Source organism: Hypomesus transpacificus, chromosome 4 (assembly GCF_021917145.1).
Source record: "Hypomesus transpacificus isolate Combined female chromosome 4, fHypTra1, whole genome shotgun sequence".
NCBI classification, from domain to species: Eukaryota; Metazoa; Chordata; class Actinopteri; order Osmeriformes; family Osmeridae; genus Hypomesus; species Hypomesus transpacificus.
Genome location: NC_061063.1, coordinates 3,692,744 through 3,708,304, shown reverse-complemented (window position 1 = coordinate 3,708,304; position 15,561 = coordinate 3,692,744). Strand labels below are relative to the sequence as shown.

The 15,561-nt window shown below is 42.9% G+C and overlaps 1 protein-coding gene across 1 annotated transcript in view; it reads right to left on the bottom strand.

Moving 5' to 3' along the window:
• Positions 1-348: 348 nt before the first annotated feature.
• The window catches only part of khdrbs3 (KH domain containing, RNA binding, signal transduction associated 3), a 48,401-nt gene continuing 33,188 nt past the window's right edge, over positions 349-15,561 (bottom strand). The window contains exons 6-9 of the mRNA XM_047019538.1: positions 14,647-14,833; positions 9,731-9,813; positions 2,681-2,739; positions 349-1,498 (exon numbers count right to left, since the gene is read on the bottom strand). Of these exons, the coding sequence (XP_046875494.1) occupies positions 1,407-1,498; positions 2,681-2,739; positions 9,731-9,813; positions 14,647-14,833 (421 nt within the window). The 3' untranslated portion in view covers positions 349-1,406. The remainder of the gene's footprint in view (positions 1,499-2,680; positions 2,740-9,730; positions 9,814-14,646; positions 14,834-15,561) is intronic.

The window sequence follows — 15,561 nt, the reverse complement described above, 5'->3', positions numbered from 1 at the left end:
ATTGTAATTATAGAAAGATATCAAAGAACACTGTGTCTGCAAAATTGTCCATACTGTGTTGTTTTGTGTGTACATTCAGTTTTCAAAAATGACTTGACTTTAACTACAGGGAAACATTATTGGGTTTTTGTTGTGCCATATAATGATTTGTTTTATGTTGTTATACATCTTATTATTTAATCTCCCCAATCATCAGGAACCTTTAAAATCATGGTCTATAAAACGTTTCTTTTCAAAATGGTCTTCATCAAGCTTTATGGTGTGATTTATTAGTTTAGATTATTATTTCATTTTATAAATGCAGAAGTATTCTCTGGAACACGATGTCTTTCTTTCAAAATGTTTATTTTGCATCAACCAAGAAGAAAATATTAAAGGGCTTACATAAGCTGAAAAGGTTAATATACAGTACTTATACACTACTTCTGTTACCTGGTGGGAACCTTTAACAAGTTTGCAATGATTAGATGTTTCAATATAACTTGATAATTACACTGAAAGCATTTCAAGTTTAAAACTAAAAGATTGATCATTGTTAAGAGCATGAAGAGCATCAATCATGAATTCTAAAGCTCATCAACATGTTTGGACTGAAGATATCTTACATAAAATATGACCTGTGATTTAAGATTGGAATGGTTAGAGTGGGCGACTAGAACGCAAACGATCACACCTACACATGTTTTAGGTTAGGAGAAAACAGTTGATACTATCCACAATGTTTGCACACCATGCTTTTATAAGCCCTTTAACACAAAATAACTATAATTTTACAAAAGGAGAAAACAACAAAGTATACAGTGATCTTTCTGCATTCTTATTGTAAAGGTATATCTTACAAGGGAAACAATTAACCAACCCCTCAGAAAAAAATATCTACAATACTTCACCTTTCTAGAGCTAAGCACTAACACATTAAAGTGATTAATCACAGCAGGCTCTGAGATTTGAGAGCAGCACTATTTGTAACGTTTCTCTTACTCCTCTTAGCAACAATGTAGGACTCGAATACAACATTGCATCAACATGTTGTTATACATACTGTACATACAGCTGTGATATAGAAACATGTTACTTGAATGCCTTTGCGGAGTCATTCAAATGTTGCTATGCAGTCGAAAGAGAAGCGTCACATATAATGCATGATTAAACTTATAATCTACTCAAAAGGGTGGCAATATCGCCTACTGTACTGTATATGTGCCCTTCAGTCATGTCATATTACCAGGGTCTTCAATTTGAAAACCAACTTCTAACGCTGATTCAAGGTCTTAACTCTCACCATCTCCTCTTTGTTAGTAGTTGGCTTTGTGTGATACATATTCTAAAAAGGGGGGAGCGTCCATAAAAAATCCATTACTTAGAAAGACACGGCCATGTGGGACTGTTCAGGTTGTACAAACAGTTCAATATCTGATGTATGGCTGCTCTCTGTACACTCCTTTAGTTGTCCGTGCCGGTGGTGCCTTGCTGCGATTGTTAGTCCACTCGTCCTGACCTGTTTCAGAGGGAACAACAGGGACAGGTAAGGGACGAGGGAAATGCTAATATACAGCATGTAGGTTACCACTTCTTGACGTGTGTTTGTGGAACTGAAAGTCCCTGTTATCAGTTTGCTGCCTGAAAGTGTGACATTGGCGTGACTTGTCAAATCAAGGAAGCTACTTCAGAAACGAGTAAGTTCCACGAGGGTTTCAAAAGACTGGTGTTGACTGGAGTGGACCGACAACAAACGAGTCGTTGTCTGCGAGTTCAAACAGAAGCTCAATCACCAATCTGCGCCTTACACCTGGAAGGATCCATTCTAGATAATTGAATCAGAAGATCAAATAGCGACTTGAAAAGAGCCTGTTTAGTGTCTCCAGGCGAAAGGTCACAATTACCATTAGTCTAAATCAGCCCCCATTCACCCCCATCACTGTCGATGTGCAAGTGCCTGCATCGATGCCAGCCTTTGTCTGATCTCCAGCCAGTAGAGACTCGTCCCTTGAGCTGAAGCTCACAAAAGGCCTGTTTTCCCTGTGACAGGGTCTCAGTTGGCAGCCCCTAACCAATACTCTTTAATTAAACTTGTCAACCTTTAACTGACAATCACTTTAGAAACAGTGACCAAGGTAACCTTGCGTTTTGAGAACAAGGGTGTACATCAACTGTTTTTCTGAAGGACTCCTTTGAACTGCCAGACATCCTTTTCTTCTCTACTGCAAGTCAGCACTTTGATAGGGTGGCGTGCCCGCATGGTTACAAGTGTGCACACTGTTTGGTTTCAGCTTTTTCTTCATGCTTTGTAACAATTTATCACCCAGAACATTGTGTCCACATATACATTTGTAATATCTCCTGTCCATTATTGTCAATTTAAAGGATGATTATAGAATAACAAGCATATCCACCATAACCATTTAATTGACATATCATCTCACAGACCATGGCAAAGGTTGCCGTCAGGTACTGTATGTATATTTAGTGGGCATGAAACTGCTAGAACACAAAGACTTGACATCTGCAGATGGAAGACGACAGTTTCTTAATGAGAACACATAAGAAAAGCGCCGCTACTGAATACAGGACTCACACAGGGTGGAAACGTCTAAAACTGGCATGATTAACACATCCATGCTGACCATAGAGAGAGAGGTTCATCTGAACAATTCACTCTTCCATGAAGCTGTAAACTCACCGTATGAGTCATAGGATTCTCCGCTTACCACATGCCCATATTCATAATAGTCTTCCGAGCTGAAAGGAGAAGAAAAAGAGAAATGCGATCAGACAAAGTGCATTATTAAAAGGGAGATATACACAGTCTTTATTCACGGTACATCCACCTCTTTTTCATGGAACGGAAGAGCGGAACAATGGAATGGAACCATGGAAACAAATTTAAGTGTTGCAGAGCATGGTAACCATTATAATGTTGTTGGTGTTGTTGTTGTTGTTGTTGTGGTTGTTGTTATTGTTATTTAACTCTTGACAGACAGATCAGATTTGTCTTTCTTTGTTTTACCAAATCCTAAACAATATGTAAACCCAGCAGTGAAGGAGGCTGTGCAATACCCTGCACTGTAAGACAACCAGAGCACACTGAAGGAGTCTTTAGCACACCCTCAACTGAAAGATAAGATGCCAAGAGAGGATCAGACAGGCTACTATCACTCAAAAGTTTGCAACATCTGTGCCTTCACATGGCAATTTCCTGGCACGTCTTTTTCCACAACCTAACACTTCCATATCAGCACATATGGAGATATATGAGAGATGGCAACTTTAATGAAAAGTAAAAAGGAGGCCATCTTGCATTGAAGTTCATTTCTAGCTTTCTCTCTTTATTTATCTGCCGTCCCCGGTGAGTTGCTGACAGAACAATCCTGCTCCGGCATCATTCAGTATCAGTGGCATCGTTCAGACCCGGAGAGGTAATTCATCATAAGACTGCCACAGAGACGACGTGGCCCATCACAGCTGAGTCCTCTCTCCCAGCCTGTCAGTCTGGCCTGTCACCCCAGCAGCCTCTCTCTCCAGCACTGGACTAGAGAGCTGCAGGTGCCCCAGTTGGGCCTCAGCATTCAACCTCAACACCAGAAGACTTCTCGAGGGGGGAACCTTTGCGATGCTGGCCCCCCCTCCCCCCCGAAGCACGAAACAGCCCATGCTTGATTTATAACTAAATTGGTTTATTGTACAAAGTGCTGTGAATCAGACAACCTGATTGGTGAGAGGCATCTCGGGATAGGATAAATACCAAGCAGTCCATGGTGTGTGTATGTAGCTTTTTTGCTTCCAGAGTGAGGATGCTCATATGTGGAAGTCACTGACTAAGGGAGAACAGATGTTGTTTTTCAGAGAGAGGTGAGATTTATAATCAAACCTCACAGTAGAGGTGCCACCATGAGCCTGCCACTGGTGTCCAGTCGCTAAATATCTGACACCACTGTTCATGAGAGAGAGAGAGAGAGAGAGAGAGAGAGAGAGAGACAGAGAGAGAGAGAGAGAGAGAGAGAGAGAGAGAGACAGAGAGACAGAGAGACAGAGAGACAGAGACAGAGAGACAGAGAGAGAGAGAGAGAGAGAGAGAGAGAGAGAGAGAGAGAGAGAGAGAGAGAGAGAGAGAGAGAGAGAGAGAGAGAGAGAGACAGACAGACAGACAGACAGACAGACAGACAGACAGACAGACAGACAGACAGACAGACAGACAGACAGACAGACAGATAGAGAGAGAGAGAGAGAGAGAGAGAGAGAGAGAGAGAGAGAGAAGAGAGAGAGAGAGAGAGAGAGAGAGAGAGAGAGAGAGAGAGAGAGAGAGAGAGAGAGAGAGAGAGAGAGAGATTGTTGTGCAAAGTTGTGCATCTTTTCTCTTGCTATGTCACACAGACCACAAGAAAACCTGACAGGCTACTCAAAATAATTAGATTTCTCACCATGACCAAACAATGGGGTGTGCTTTAAGGAGGATATCTCAGAACAAACATCAAATTACAGCAAGCCACCAAGTACATTTTTCCAAAACCCATTTTTCAAGAATCGCATCGGAAACAGTGGACAAAACCCTCCCCCTGCAGGCTGCAAAGACAATTAGACCATAGTTCAGAAATGTTCTGGAATGGTTTTGGAAGGGTCCCCAGACAGCTGCCAAATCAAATGATTTCCCTTTAACGGAGAAAAGGAGGATACCAAAAGCAGTTAGGCACCTCTAATTTCTGAGGTGACATTTTGTCAATATCCCCACGCTGCCTTCTTTCACCAGTGTCCTATTCTACTCAATGACCCTGAACGGTAAGTCCTCCAGAAGGTCAAAGATCCAGAGGAAATTACTGGTGCATAGTTCATGTTCTTAACTCAACAGCGGTCAAACACCCCTTACCACATTTAAACGTCAATCAACCAGTTATAAACAGAAATAATGACTTTCCCATGGTGCTCTGTATGTGACTGAGACTAAAACAATCAAACAGTAACGCATTAAATTAATTTTATAATGTGATTTTTTTTCATCATAGTCAAACTCCATAAACATTCCTGAAACGCTAATGATAGTGATGGAACCAAGACATTGCTGTGTTGCATAATTATAAATCGCACTTCAAAGGAAGGCATTTAGTTTCCTGCTGGTTCACACCAGCAACACAAATGTAATATGGCATAATAAGGCAGAGGCAACAGTGGAAAATAGTTTATGATCTGAGGACTTTCAGTGGAAAAGACTTGTTGTGGTTTACTCCCCTGTGTATTACACATTTAGCATCCCTGGCTGTGAATCACAGCTTGGTGTACTGCAAACAGCATGGCTGGCAGCATGTGCACAAGCAAAAGATGAGATGTCCAGGGCATTTAAAAACTCCTCGGAGATATTGCCCTGTCATAGGTGTGAAAGCACTTTGACTCAAAATAGGTCAGTCTTTGATTTGACATTCATTAGCAGGGAAGCGCATGTCCGGTGTTCCTATGTCTCCCAGCCTGTTAGGCAGCCAAGGTACGGCAATCTGTCTTAACTGAGGCTAAGACCTTGAGATATAAACGCTGTGCCTATTAAGTACCCCTGTCCCGTGATCACGACGCAGGAATTTCAACCTACTTTTCCACAGGTATGCTCCTGCCTCTCACATGCATCTGTCATCTCCGTGAATAGGCGATCTTAACCACTGATGGTGGCGCTCCCTGGCGCCATTAGACAGATGGCCGTGTTAAATCTGAATGATGTAGTACATGTCCCCAGTGGACTTTGTTTTGCTACACCTCCATTACTCTTCCAGTCCGCTGTGATAAATCTGGGGGAAACCCAGTGAGAGAGGTGCCACATGCCCAATCTAACCCAGTCAGTTGTGCCTTTGTCGTATATTTAATAGCAGTAGAGGGAGCATGCGGGTAAAAACAAACGTCAAAGTCATTGTGACATCATTCGTCTCAGACAGAGAACCAGGCAATACTTCCTGGATATTCTGACATGCTTTTTGTGTGTGGGGGGGGGGGGTTAGGGTCTCAAATTTTGAGACCAGAGGATGAAAGAAGAAACGAAAACGTGTGGGGAGCAGACCACTGTGCGGACGTGCCTGACCACTTTCTAGGATGACAATGGACTATAAAGGAACATGGCCAAAAATAAACCTATTTAGTTTCCTGCATATTGTCCAAAATGAGGTTCACCCAATTGAAGCTGACAAGGTCCCTCTGGGACCATGGTTGATTGCTCGACACATGGACTGATTGCAAGGCAATCTCTACTGCTGCACTCCTGCTGTGGTGTCACAATGATGGACAATGGTGGTCAACGTCATGGATGTACAAATGTGTCAAATGTGGCTTGCCTGAATAGAACCCATTCCAATTACATTTACTTTCCAAAAAGGGAATGGAAATCAACATAAGTGTTTTTTTGGTTGCTATTGTTATGGTTTGTTACCACGGTAGCTCTAAAATAAAGAATGTAAATGAATCACACAATAGAACATCTTCACAGCTCAGGAAAAAGGCAGAAACTTTTCCCAGAATCCATCCCAGGACCCCTAGGTCACCGTGCTTTTTAGCTCCAACATGTCTACCAGCATGACATTTCCTTTTTCTTAACCACACACAATGCATCTCCTAACAAAACATTTGGATCGAAGACACGGTACATTCCCCAATAGAGTAATACTGTGCCCCTTGGTGGTCCAGGCAAAGACTGCCCTTTGCTATTCACACATGCACAGCTGTCCTCTATAGTACTCCACACCTGGATTGAGTTTTACAGCTGTTCCTGAGGGACATGTCTGCCCTTTGCAAGACTGTCACAGCCCTGACGGTAAATGTAGCCCTGTGGGAGCCAACGTGATGACGAAGAGGTGCTGGCAAGGAGGGCGGAGGGGGAGGAAGATGGGGAATGGGGGGGGGGGGGGAGGAGGAGGAGAAAAGAGGGGCGAGGGGCGTCTGTAGCCTCCCGTGTCAGTCTCACAGGTGACGGCAATGAAATAACGCTCTGTTCACGACGGAGCGGCGAGCTGGCCTGGCCCAGGATGACCTCTCCCTGTGTCCAGCCGGCGCTGGGCCGCACCTGTCATCCTCCTCAATTACCCACAGGGAGGTCAGACCTGCTCTCAGACTAATACAATTAAAGAGACTCTCCACGCCTCCTCCTCCTCCCCGTCTCACCACGACCTTACACCTGATTAATACCCACACGTCGCACAACCCCCCCACCCCTCCATCAGCCTCTCTCCCGAGCTTAAGCCCTTTGCTGCTTTTAATAAGTGGATGATCATTTGAATCGCTGTGCAATACAAACACTCGTAGGGAAAAGACTGCGAGTGATTGCGGTTCGGTGGACCGACGGCTCTTGACAGTTCCCCACAATGCTATAGGTGTCAGGTTGCTGCTCTTTTCGAAAACATGTAAATGTCTTCTTGCGTGTGTCTCTGTGCGTTTGAAAAAGCTTGTCAAGCTAAATTCTCATGTCTCAAGGTTATGTGCGTACATCCTTTTTTTCCTAATCAACATGCAGTTGGAATGCACTGCCAACACACTGACATCTAATGAACGAAAGTGTTGAGAATTCGATTTTTGTTCACCCGGGTTACCGAGTGGCAAACACAATCCTTTAATACACAAAATCTCTTCCTCTCTCCCTGTTGGTGGTGGTGGTGTTAGAGTGAGGGGGTGATATCATACTAGGGGAATGTTGAATTGCTTAGCTTGTTATCCTGCAGCAACAGAAGTCCTGCCACGTGGCCAGAGCTCGGCTTTTCAGACTTGAAGCTCCTGAAGGCAACATGAGGCATTGTTAAGAGACTGTCGGTCCACGGATCCCAGCTCACGGTCCTCACGGGCCCTGCTCCAGCTCTGACCTGTCAGGCTGTTATGAGGGGGGACTGTCTAAAAAATGACTGCACCTTTTCCATAGCAAGATTTAATGAAATGTAACTACCTCTAAAAGTGGAATCTCTTTAAAAGGAATATAGGAATATAGGAATAGCAGTATGCTGCCTAAAATGTGAAGGCGCCTTCTTAAACTGTCATGTAATAATAATCTTGTATCAGTTAGGAGACAAACAAATAAAAACAAACACGCTTGTTCGCGAGATTTATAACAACTGCTGTGTTCAACGACTAAAATTGTCAGCATGATGACCAAACTCATAGCAATCAAAGGTCTGTCAAAGCCTGCCATTGTCAACAATCACTGAAAGTAATGTTGCAAGAAATTGCCAACGTCGTCCTCATCATAGACATTGACAACCAATCTCTCTATAAAACTAACTTTATAACAGATCTGAGACAGGGAAAATATAAATAAGTAAACAAAAATAAGTAAATAAACTGAAGTAGCTGTCTCTGGAGGCAGCCATTTCCAAAGGCTGAGCCCATTAGTTTTCTTGTCTGTAGCCAGATAACAGATCAGAAAATCTTTTGGAGCCCACCAGGCCTCTAGGCACCAGTTTTAACATGATGGACTCTATTTTTCTCCTGCCCTGAGCCTTCTTGATTATTCACGAGGCCGCTTTTAAAACAAATATCTGCAGATACCCAGGGCCAGCCAGCCTTTCCCCCAGCGAGCGTCTGCTGATCCAACAGCCAGCACATCAAGATGTGCCCCTTAGTCTCTCAGCACAGCGGAGCAGAGAGAGGGATGCTGTTCCCGAAGAGACAGTGTGAGAGATGGACGATGTCTAGCTGACATCCTGGAACGAGCACAAAAGGAAAACATCAAGCATCCAGCGCACAAAAGCAGGGGACAGGCTAATATGTTGGTTTTTTCAATTCTTTTTCTCCTGTTTTTTTTCTTTTTACAGCTGACTCTAATGCAATTTTTTGACATCTTAAGTGCAGTAACAATCACGCCCTCTTTGAAACTGCTCACGCAGGCAAAAAATAAAGGTGAAACATTGTGTGACACAGATGCAAGATTAATAAAACGGAGAGACAAGAGCAAACAAACCAGCAACCTAAAGGAGAGCCTTCGACCTTATGTGACATGGGGAGGGTGATCGTTCCCTTGATATGAGAAAATCGATACTCCTTATTTAGCCATGCAGGACCCTCTGTTTTACATAATGCAGACATTTGGTGCTCCATTGCCGCAATGGACAAAAAGCCAAACGTGTTAATGTTGGCTTGAATGTCGGTCAGACTAAGTTATCACATCATCGTACAAATTTAAAAAGGTTGTAAGATTTTGATCCACATTTACGCCATTTCCAAATGATCAAATGTAATAACTGTAATAGTTGATCTGACACAAGTTGCCATCATGATGACATCAGTGAGAAACTGTAAACTCGTCTTTTTCAAATGCGTTTCTCTTTTTCCAGTGAGGGGTTCCATCCAAAAGACATGCACTGAACTCTGTTGAGTACCGGCCCCTTCCATATGTTATCAGATATTTAAAATGTTACCTTGTGTAGTCCTTCTAATAACATCATAATCCACTGGTATATGCTATTAATGACTTCCCCCATTTACACATTATTCACAGCTGCTAACAGAGACACGAGTAGATCTATCTTGCAACCTTGGCCAATCACATCGAGGCAACTTCATTCCAGAATACATGTATAAATTCAGATAACCTCTCTGTAGAAGGGAGTGATTTAAAGGTCAACTTAAAACATCTCAGACCAAGTGAAATACCATACGATGGTCTTTCTTCTGACGATCCTTATACTTCTTTGCACAACCAAAACAAGCTTGGGATGAAAGACACTTGATTGGTATAAAACCTAGTGTTCATAGCTCTGAAAACCAAGAGGTGGTTACTTACTTTTGTCCTTGATTGCTGTAGTTGTTGTCATAGGATTCATAGCCCTGATCATCGTAAGCTGTCCCATATCCATCGTCATAATCCTAGAGTGAGAGGGCAAACGGCAAACATGTTCACACAATCAGGAATAACCAGTTCACATTGACAAATGGAATACATCCTTACTGAAAAATATGCCTCATTAAGGTTTATGTTTCTTAGAAATGACTAAGCAGTGCTTTGTGATAGATTTGAAATGCAAATCATTTTAATGTTGTTGTTGTTCTTTGTTATGTCTGTAACCCCACTTACAGAGTCAATGTTTTCAACATATTGTAACACTTGCATCATTGTGGATATGGATGATCCCATCCATTGTATTGTATTGTTGATATCAGGAGGCGTAGGAAGACTGTGTTGGCCTATGCATCAAAGTGACAACCCCGGCATGGTCTTCATCTCACTGTCGACTGTGTGACAGCCAGATGTATCGACTCATGCCCTGACTCTGTTTCATCGCCATCTCTAAAGATGAGCCTTGAACATCTGTTTGTGCTCCAGCGATCTCCACCACCACCCCCGCCCCCTGCCTCAACACCACCCCCGCCCCCTGCCTCACCCTGCCCCGGTCCCCCGCCTCGTCAAAAGGAACATCAAAGGGAAGCAGTGGCACACCCGTCCTAATTTAGGATAAATGGGACTTATGTTCCACAAAAGATGTCGACCCCTTGCGACACATCTCTCATCCCCACACACACTTGTGCGTTAATTCCATCTGCCCTTCATTTGCATGCATGAAATGAATGGCTGTGAGATTTAGCAACAGAGGAAAATACTCATCAAATCCATATTATTATTAAGGGCCTAATTCCTGATTACCAACATGCTCTTGCCAAATTACACTATTCAAATTTAGTCTTTTATCTTTAATCCCCAGGAAAACTCATGAAAGTTTATCAGAACAGCTGGTTCATTGCTAACATGTCATTTTTGGCAGCAAGCTTTTATTTTTGAAAATCTATGCAATACAAACAGAGGGAAAATAATTGTTCCATGCATTGGAATATTGAATGACAGGAAGCTTCTGTAAAATTATAAAAAGTAAATCCATATACCACCACTGCTTTTTTAGTATTCATTGCCTGTCTCACACATCAAATACATTAGTCTCCTTGAGTCTGAAATGCAAAGGAATATTTTATCTAGAATTGGCAGTCTAACTTTCTTAAACTGCTAGTGTGAAAGAACATCAGCTAAGAAAAAGGGTTAAAAATCGGACTGCACTGATGTTCCAGCAAGTTCTTTTCGCTTTGTCCTGTGAAATAAAGGGGCTGAGAATATTTGATGCTCATGTTCCTATCAAGCGTCTGAGACAGAACGAGTTTACATGATGAGACTGTATACGATGACCTGGGAGACGTCCTTTGTTCACACCTTAGCTAAGCGTGAGTTCATTGTAAACGTATTCAAAAGAACCAACGCTGTGTAACTTGCACACACATTCAGATACGTGTTAATGAATAACATTATAAGGAAAGATTTGTTCCAACAGACATTGCAGTGAAGAACGAGATGAATGTCGCAACTGTGCTGAGGTTGCATATACATCGTCTCCATTTCAGGGGGGGGGGGGGGGGAATACCCTCAAGGTACTATCGGAATAATCATTCCCAATGCCCTGGACCCGAAGAGCTATCCCACTGATCAGGGCTTGGAGGGCCTCTGTGAACAGTAACATAATGAGACTACATTTGGTTCAACGGAAGGCGACATTGCAAAGCCAACCCTAATCACGGCCCCATCACATGCAACATGCTGTAACCACGGGTGATGGCCATGTAGCCTACTGTATTTGATAGCACCAAAAATAGCACACCCTCATTACTTTTTATCATGAGCTTGTTACAATTTTCAAAGCTTTCATTCTAGTCTTTGTCTCACTGTTAACTCTATCTAGGTACTGCCGATTTGGCCATGTCGTGTGGTGGAAACTGTCACATTAAAGCTGAACAATGGCATGTTATTGCCGTTTGTTTGGACCAGACACACCATTAAGTGTGTTGTGGTGAAATGTAAGGGAGAAACGTCTGTGTTACTAACCGTGTCAACTGCTGTTAGGGTTGCAACAGCTCTCATTATGTTTAGTTACTTTGGTTAAGTGGATGGCCTTTGCACAATTCAAATGAGTTTCTAGAATAGGAATAGACAGTTAAGGCTGATCACTAACCTTAGTTTTGTGTCTAGCAGGGCCGACAAGCGGGGCCCACTAACAGCAGTAATGTCAGTAAACTAGCTGAATGAAACATTCTGTGGAGCAAAATGAGGGCACGCGTGGTGCTAATACAATCAAGCAAGCTACATTTCCAAGTTTGAAGCGGATTAGCATGTTGGGAAGAGACGGACAGAAATAGAGGGAGAAAGAGAGGAGTGCAGGCAGGGGAGAGGAGATAGTGAGGAGGGGAGAGAACAAGAGTGAACCGGCAGCAGCCCCTAAGTGAGTCTTTCATTTGTATGCCAGTGGATGGCTGAGAGGCATGTTGTTAAAAGATAAGGCCTGCCCTCTGAGGCCACTAAAGACTTACAGAGGGCCTGGCACTGCATGTTTGAACAACAGTATCACAGTCGCTACACTGTGCTCTACAATAGCACCGCAACAGATAGGAATGTCACTGAAAACGAGAGAAGGCAGTTGGAGGGGAACATGACTTGTCCTCTCCTCTTACACTTCAAATATTAGACAGGTCGTTTATCATCCATGGAAGTACAGCAGTGTGCCTAATTCTCATGCTGTTTTGGGAAACCTGTTTCCAAGCACTGAAGGAATTATCGAAAACTGGGGCAAAAAAAAAAAGAACTTGAAGAAAAACTTTCAAAGAAAAACACAGATTAATCTATGGTGAGAAGTTCTCACAGATAATGATTTACTTTTCATCAGCCATGTACAATAAAACATAATTTTTCCAGTACTTGATTGCCTTTCTAAAGCAAGCCATACTGCTGCACATTAAAGTAGATCTTCCATGTGGACACACAAGTATCAGAGTGTGCTCAGGAGCACTGCACTGTTGTCAGCAACAATTACAACTCATCGATCCTTCAGAGTCAGCAAGATGGACTCGTTCTCATAAGGCCTAAACCAGAGCACTCTAAAGGACTTATAATATACAAAACTGACCCACATGCATCAAGCAGTGCTTTGTCTCTTAGCCAGAGGGATTATAGTTCTTATCTGCCATGAATTCAAACAGATGTGGTTGGATTCGTGAAATAACTTGCCACATCTCACCACCGCAGCCTACAACCAGTCAAGATAAAACATCAGTCAAGATCACTCACAAAATAGACCCATGGATGCTTTATGTTTGGCCTGACATGGGTCAGAGGCATTGCACCTTTGTGTATCTAGTCAACTAACAGCACCTTTAAAAACATACTGTCAAAGTGTGTAAGTACAGTGTACAGTAACTTGACCTGCCTTTTGAGATGGTTTCTTCTCACAGTGACAAAATTGCGCTTTTTTCATGCAACTCTTTGCCAGCTACATATTCTACACTAGATACTATCCCACAGATACCTCCACAACTGCCTTCTGTGAGTGTATAATATATATGTTCCATCTCTCCTAATTCCGCACTGACGCATTTCTAATTATAAAACCAAATTCAACTGGAAAGTGCCTGTTTTGTGGTGAGCAGTAAGAAATGGATGGATAACATTCAGAATAATAGGGACTACTTTATGTCTAATTCCATCCCAATGGGATGAGTGGCAGGTAAGAAGAGGGCCCAGCATTGTGAAATACATGAAATGAGATTTGGATGCAATTACCATGCCTTGCAATCAAATTGAGAGTCCCAGACTGATCCCAGCAAATAATCAGATTTCTATGATTTTGTAAAGTAGCAATTGGATTCCAAATAATTTGATACCACTACTTACTGTACAAATCAAATCTCAAATGAAAGTGAATAAAGCAAGCCGCATCAACAAAAACAACAGCATCCAAGTATCATTCTTACAAAAAGCGTCTGCAGGTATATAGATGAAACATAGCTTGAAACTTAAGGGGCATCCTCATCTTTGGTCCTGAGGCCAAGGCAGGGAGCAACACACCAAAGGTGTACAACAATCGGTGAGTCATTTCGACAAGCTTGAGGTCATATCTTTCTTTCTCATTTTCATAGCTGGGTACCCAAGCCTGGCTATTTGTTAGCACTCACAGGAACAGCAGTGCTGTTGAGCCCTGCTTTCTCAGATGGAGGCGAGGAACTCATTCAGACTCTAATTCGCAGCGATACGGTGAGATTTATCATCGGACAGATGTTTGTTCCGTTTTTTTCCCCTCCCAGATACACAGGTGCAGATGTCGGGGGATGCAGTTTACAACTGTGACAATGATGGGAAACAGCTGGTCCAGAAGTCGTTTTCTATGACCTCCACGCATTTGAATTGCAACCTCTGAATAAACCTGTCAGATGTTGTTAGGTATGGGTTGGCGGGGCAATCTTCCAACTGAGGCCAGCTCCTCTCACCCTCTCTCTGCTAAATATGCTACGTTGATGCCAATGTCCCTGGGGAGCAAGTCTTGACAGTACAGCACGAGTCCCTTTTGGCCAATGCACAAAGACTCAGACTTTCAGAGTAATATATTCATTTCTGGCAGCTGTTCATCTTTTTGCATGGCTCCCTTAAGATAGGTCAGGAGAAACCAAACCACAACAACGCCTACATACAAGATGAACACTCCTTGACAAAAATCACAGTATCTTAGGATGTATCAGGAAGTGTTGACTTGAGCTTGTGTTTACTGCTTTGTGTGCCCGCAAATATGCACGAGTATGTGTGTTGCCCGATGAGTATTGCCCCAAACGTTCATATTACAGTAACATTTCAGAAGCGTGTGTGTACACAATAACCTCCGCAGTAGGAATACTCACATATTCACCATACGTGTCCTGCGCTATGGGCGGTGGTGGTCTGTAGCCTGCTGGAGGGGGCGCCCCTCGTGCCCTCTGTGCGGGTACGCCTCTGCCCCTGGTGGAGGGGGCCCGGCTGGGGGGAGCCCCTCTGGGCGCTGCTCCCCGGGGTACAGCTGCATGTGGAGGGGGCACTCCTCCACGACTCCTGGAGCACCAGAGAAACAGGGTTCAGGAGGACCAGAGCATGAGCATGGATGCATCCCTTTCATGGATGTCATATGATTATAATACTGTATGATTGTGCATCAACTCAATGAATGTTCGTCAATAACAAGCCAACAGAGTGAGTAAACTTCCCTCAATGTATTTGTTTAGCTAAAATGAACACCCCCTATAGACAAACAGACTCTATAACTAGTCAGGCGAGTCTTCAGCAACCACGAGTTTCTATACATGGCTGCATACGACTTACTGTGAACCTGCCAGTGGAACTGCTCCCTTATCGCACTCAAATTAGCCATGGTAAATGCTAATTACGATGCAATTCAAAACATACCCAATTATATTCTATCTCAGAGCAATATAAACATATCTTCACTGCGACCTTGTTTATCTCAAAAGCTGATGAAAAGATATGTTTACTTTTATAAACACAATGAAAAAAAAAAACACTATTTAGCATTCTCTTTCCAAATATGCTTTTGATGCTATAGAGGACTTGCTCGGGATGATAGAATCTTGTTAAGGCAAGGGGTTGTTTTTTGTTTATCTTAGGAGCTCTCGGAGGAGCTATGTAGATCTTAAAGGGGATATGTTCAGACAATCAGCTGTGCATAGTAATACTCATTGCGAAGCCAGGGCTGCTATGAAGGAGAGGAGTGCAGGCTACGTTACAACACTCACTAAGATACGTTCAGAAAATATGCTACACTT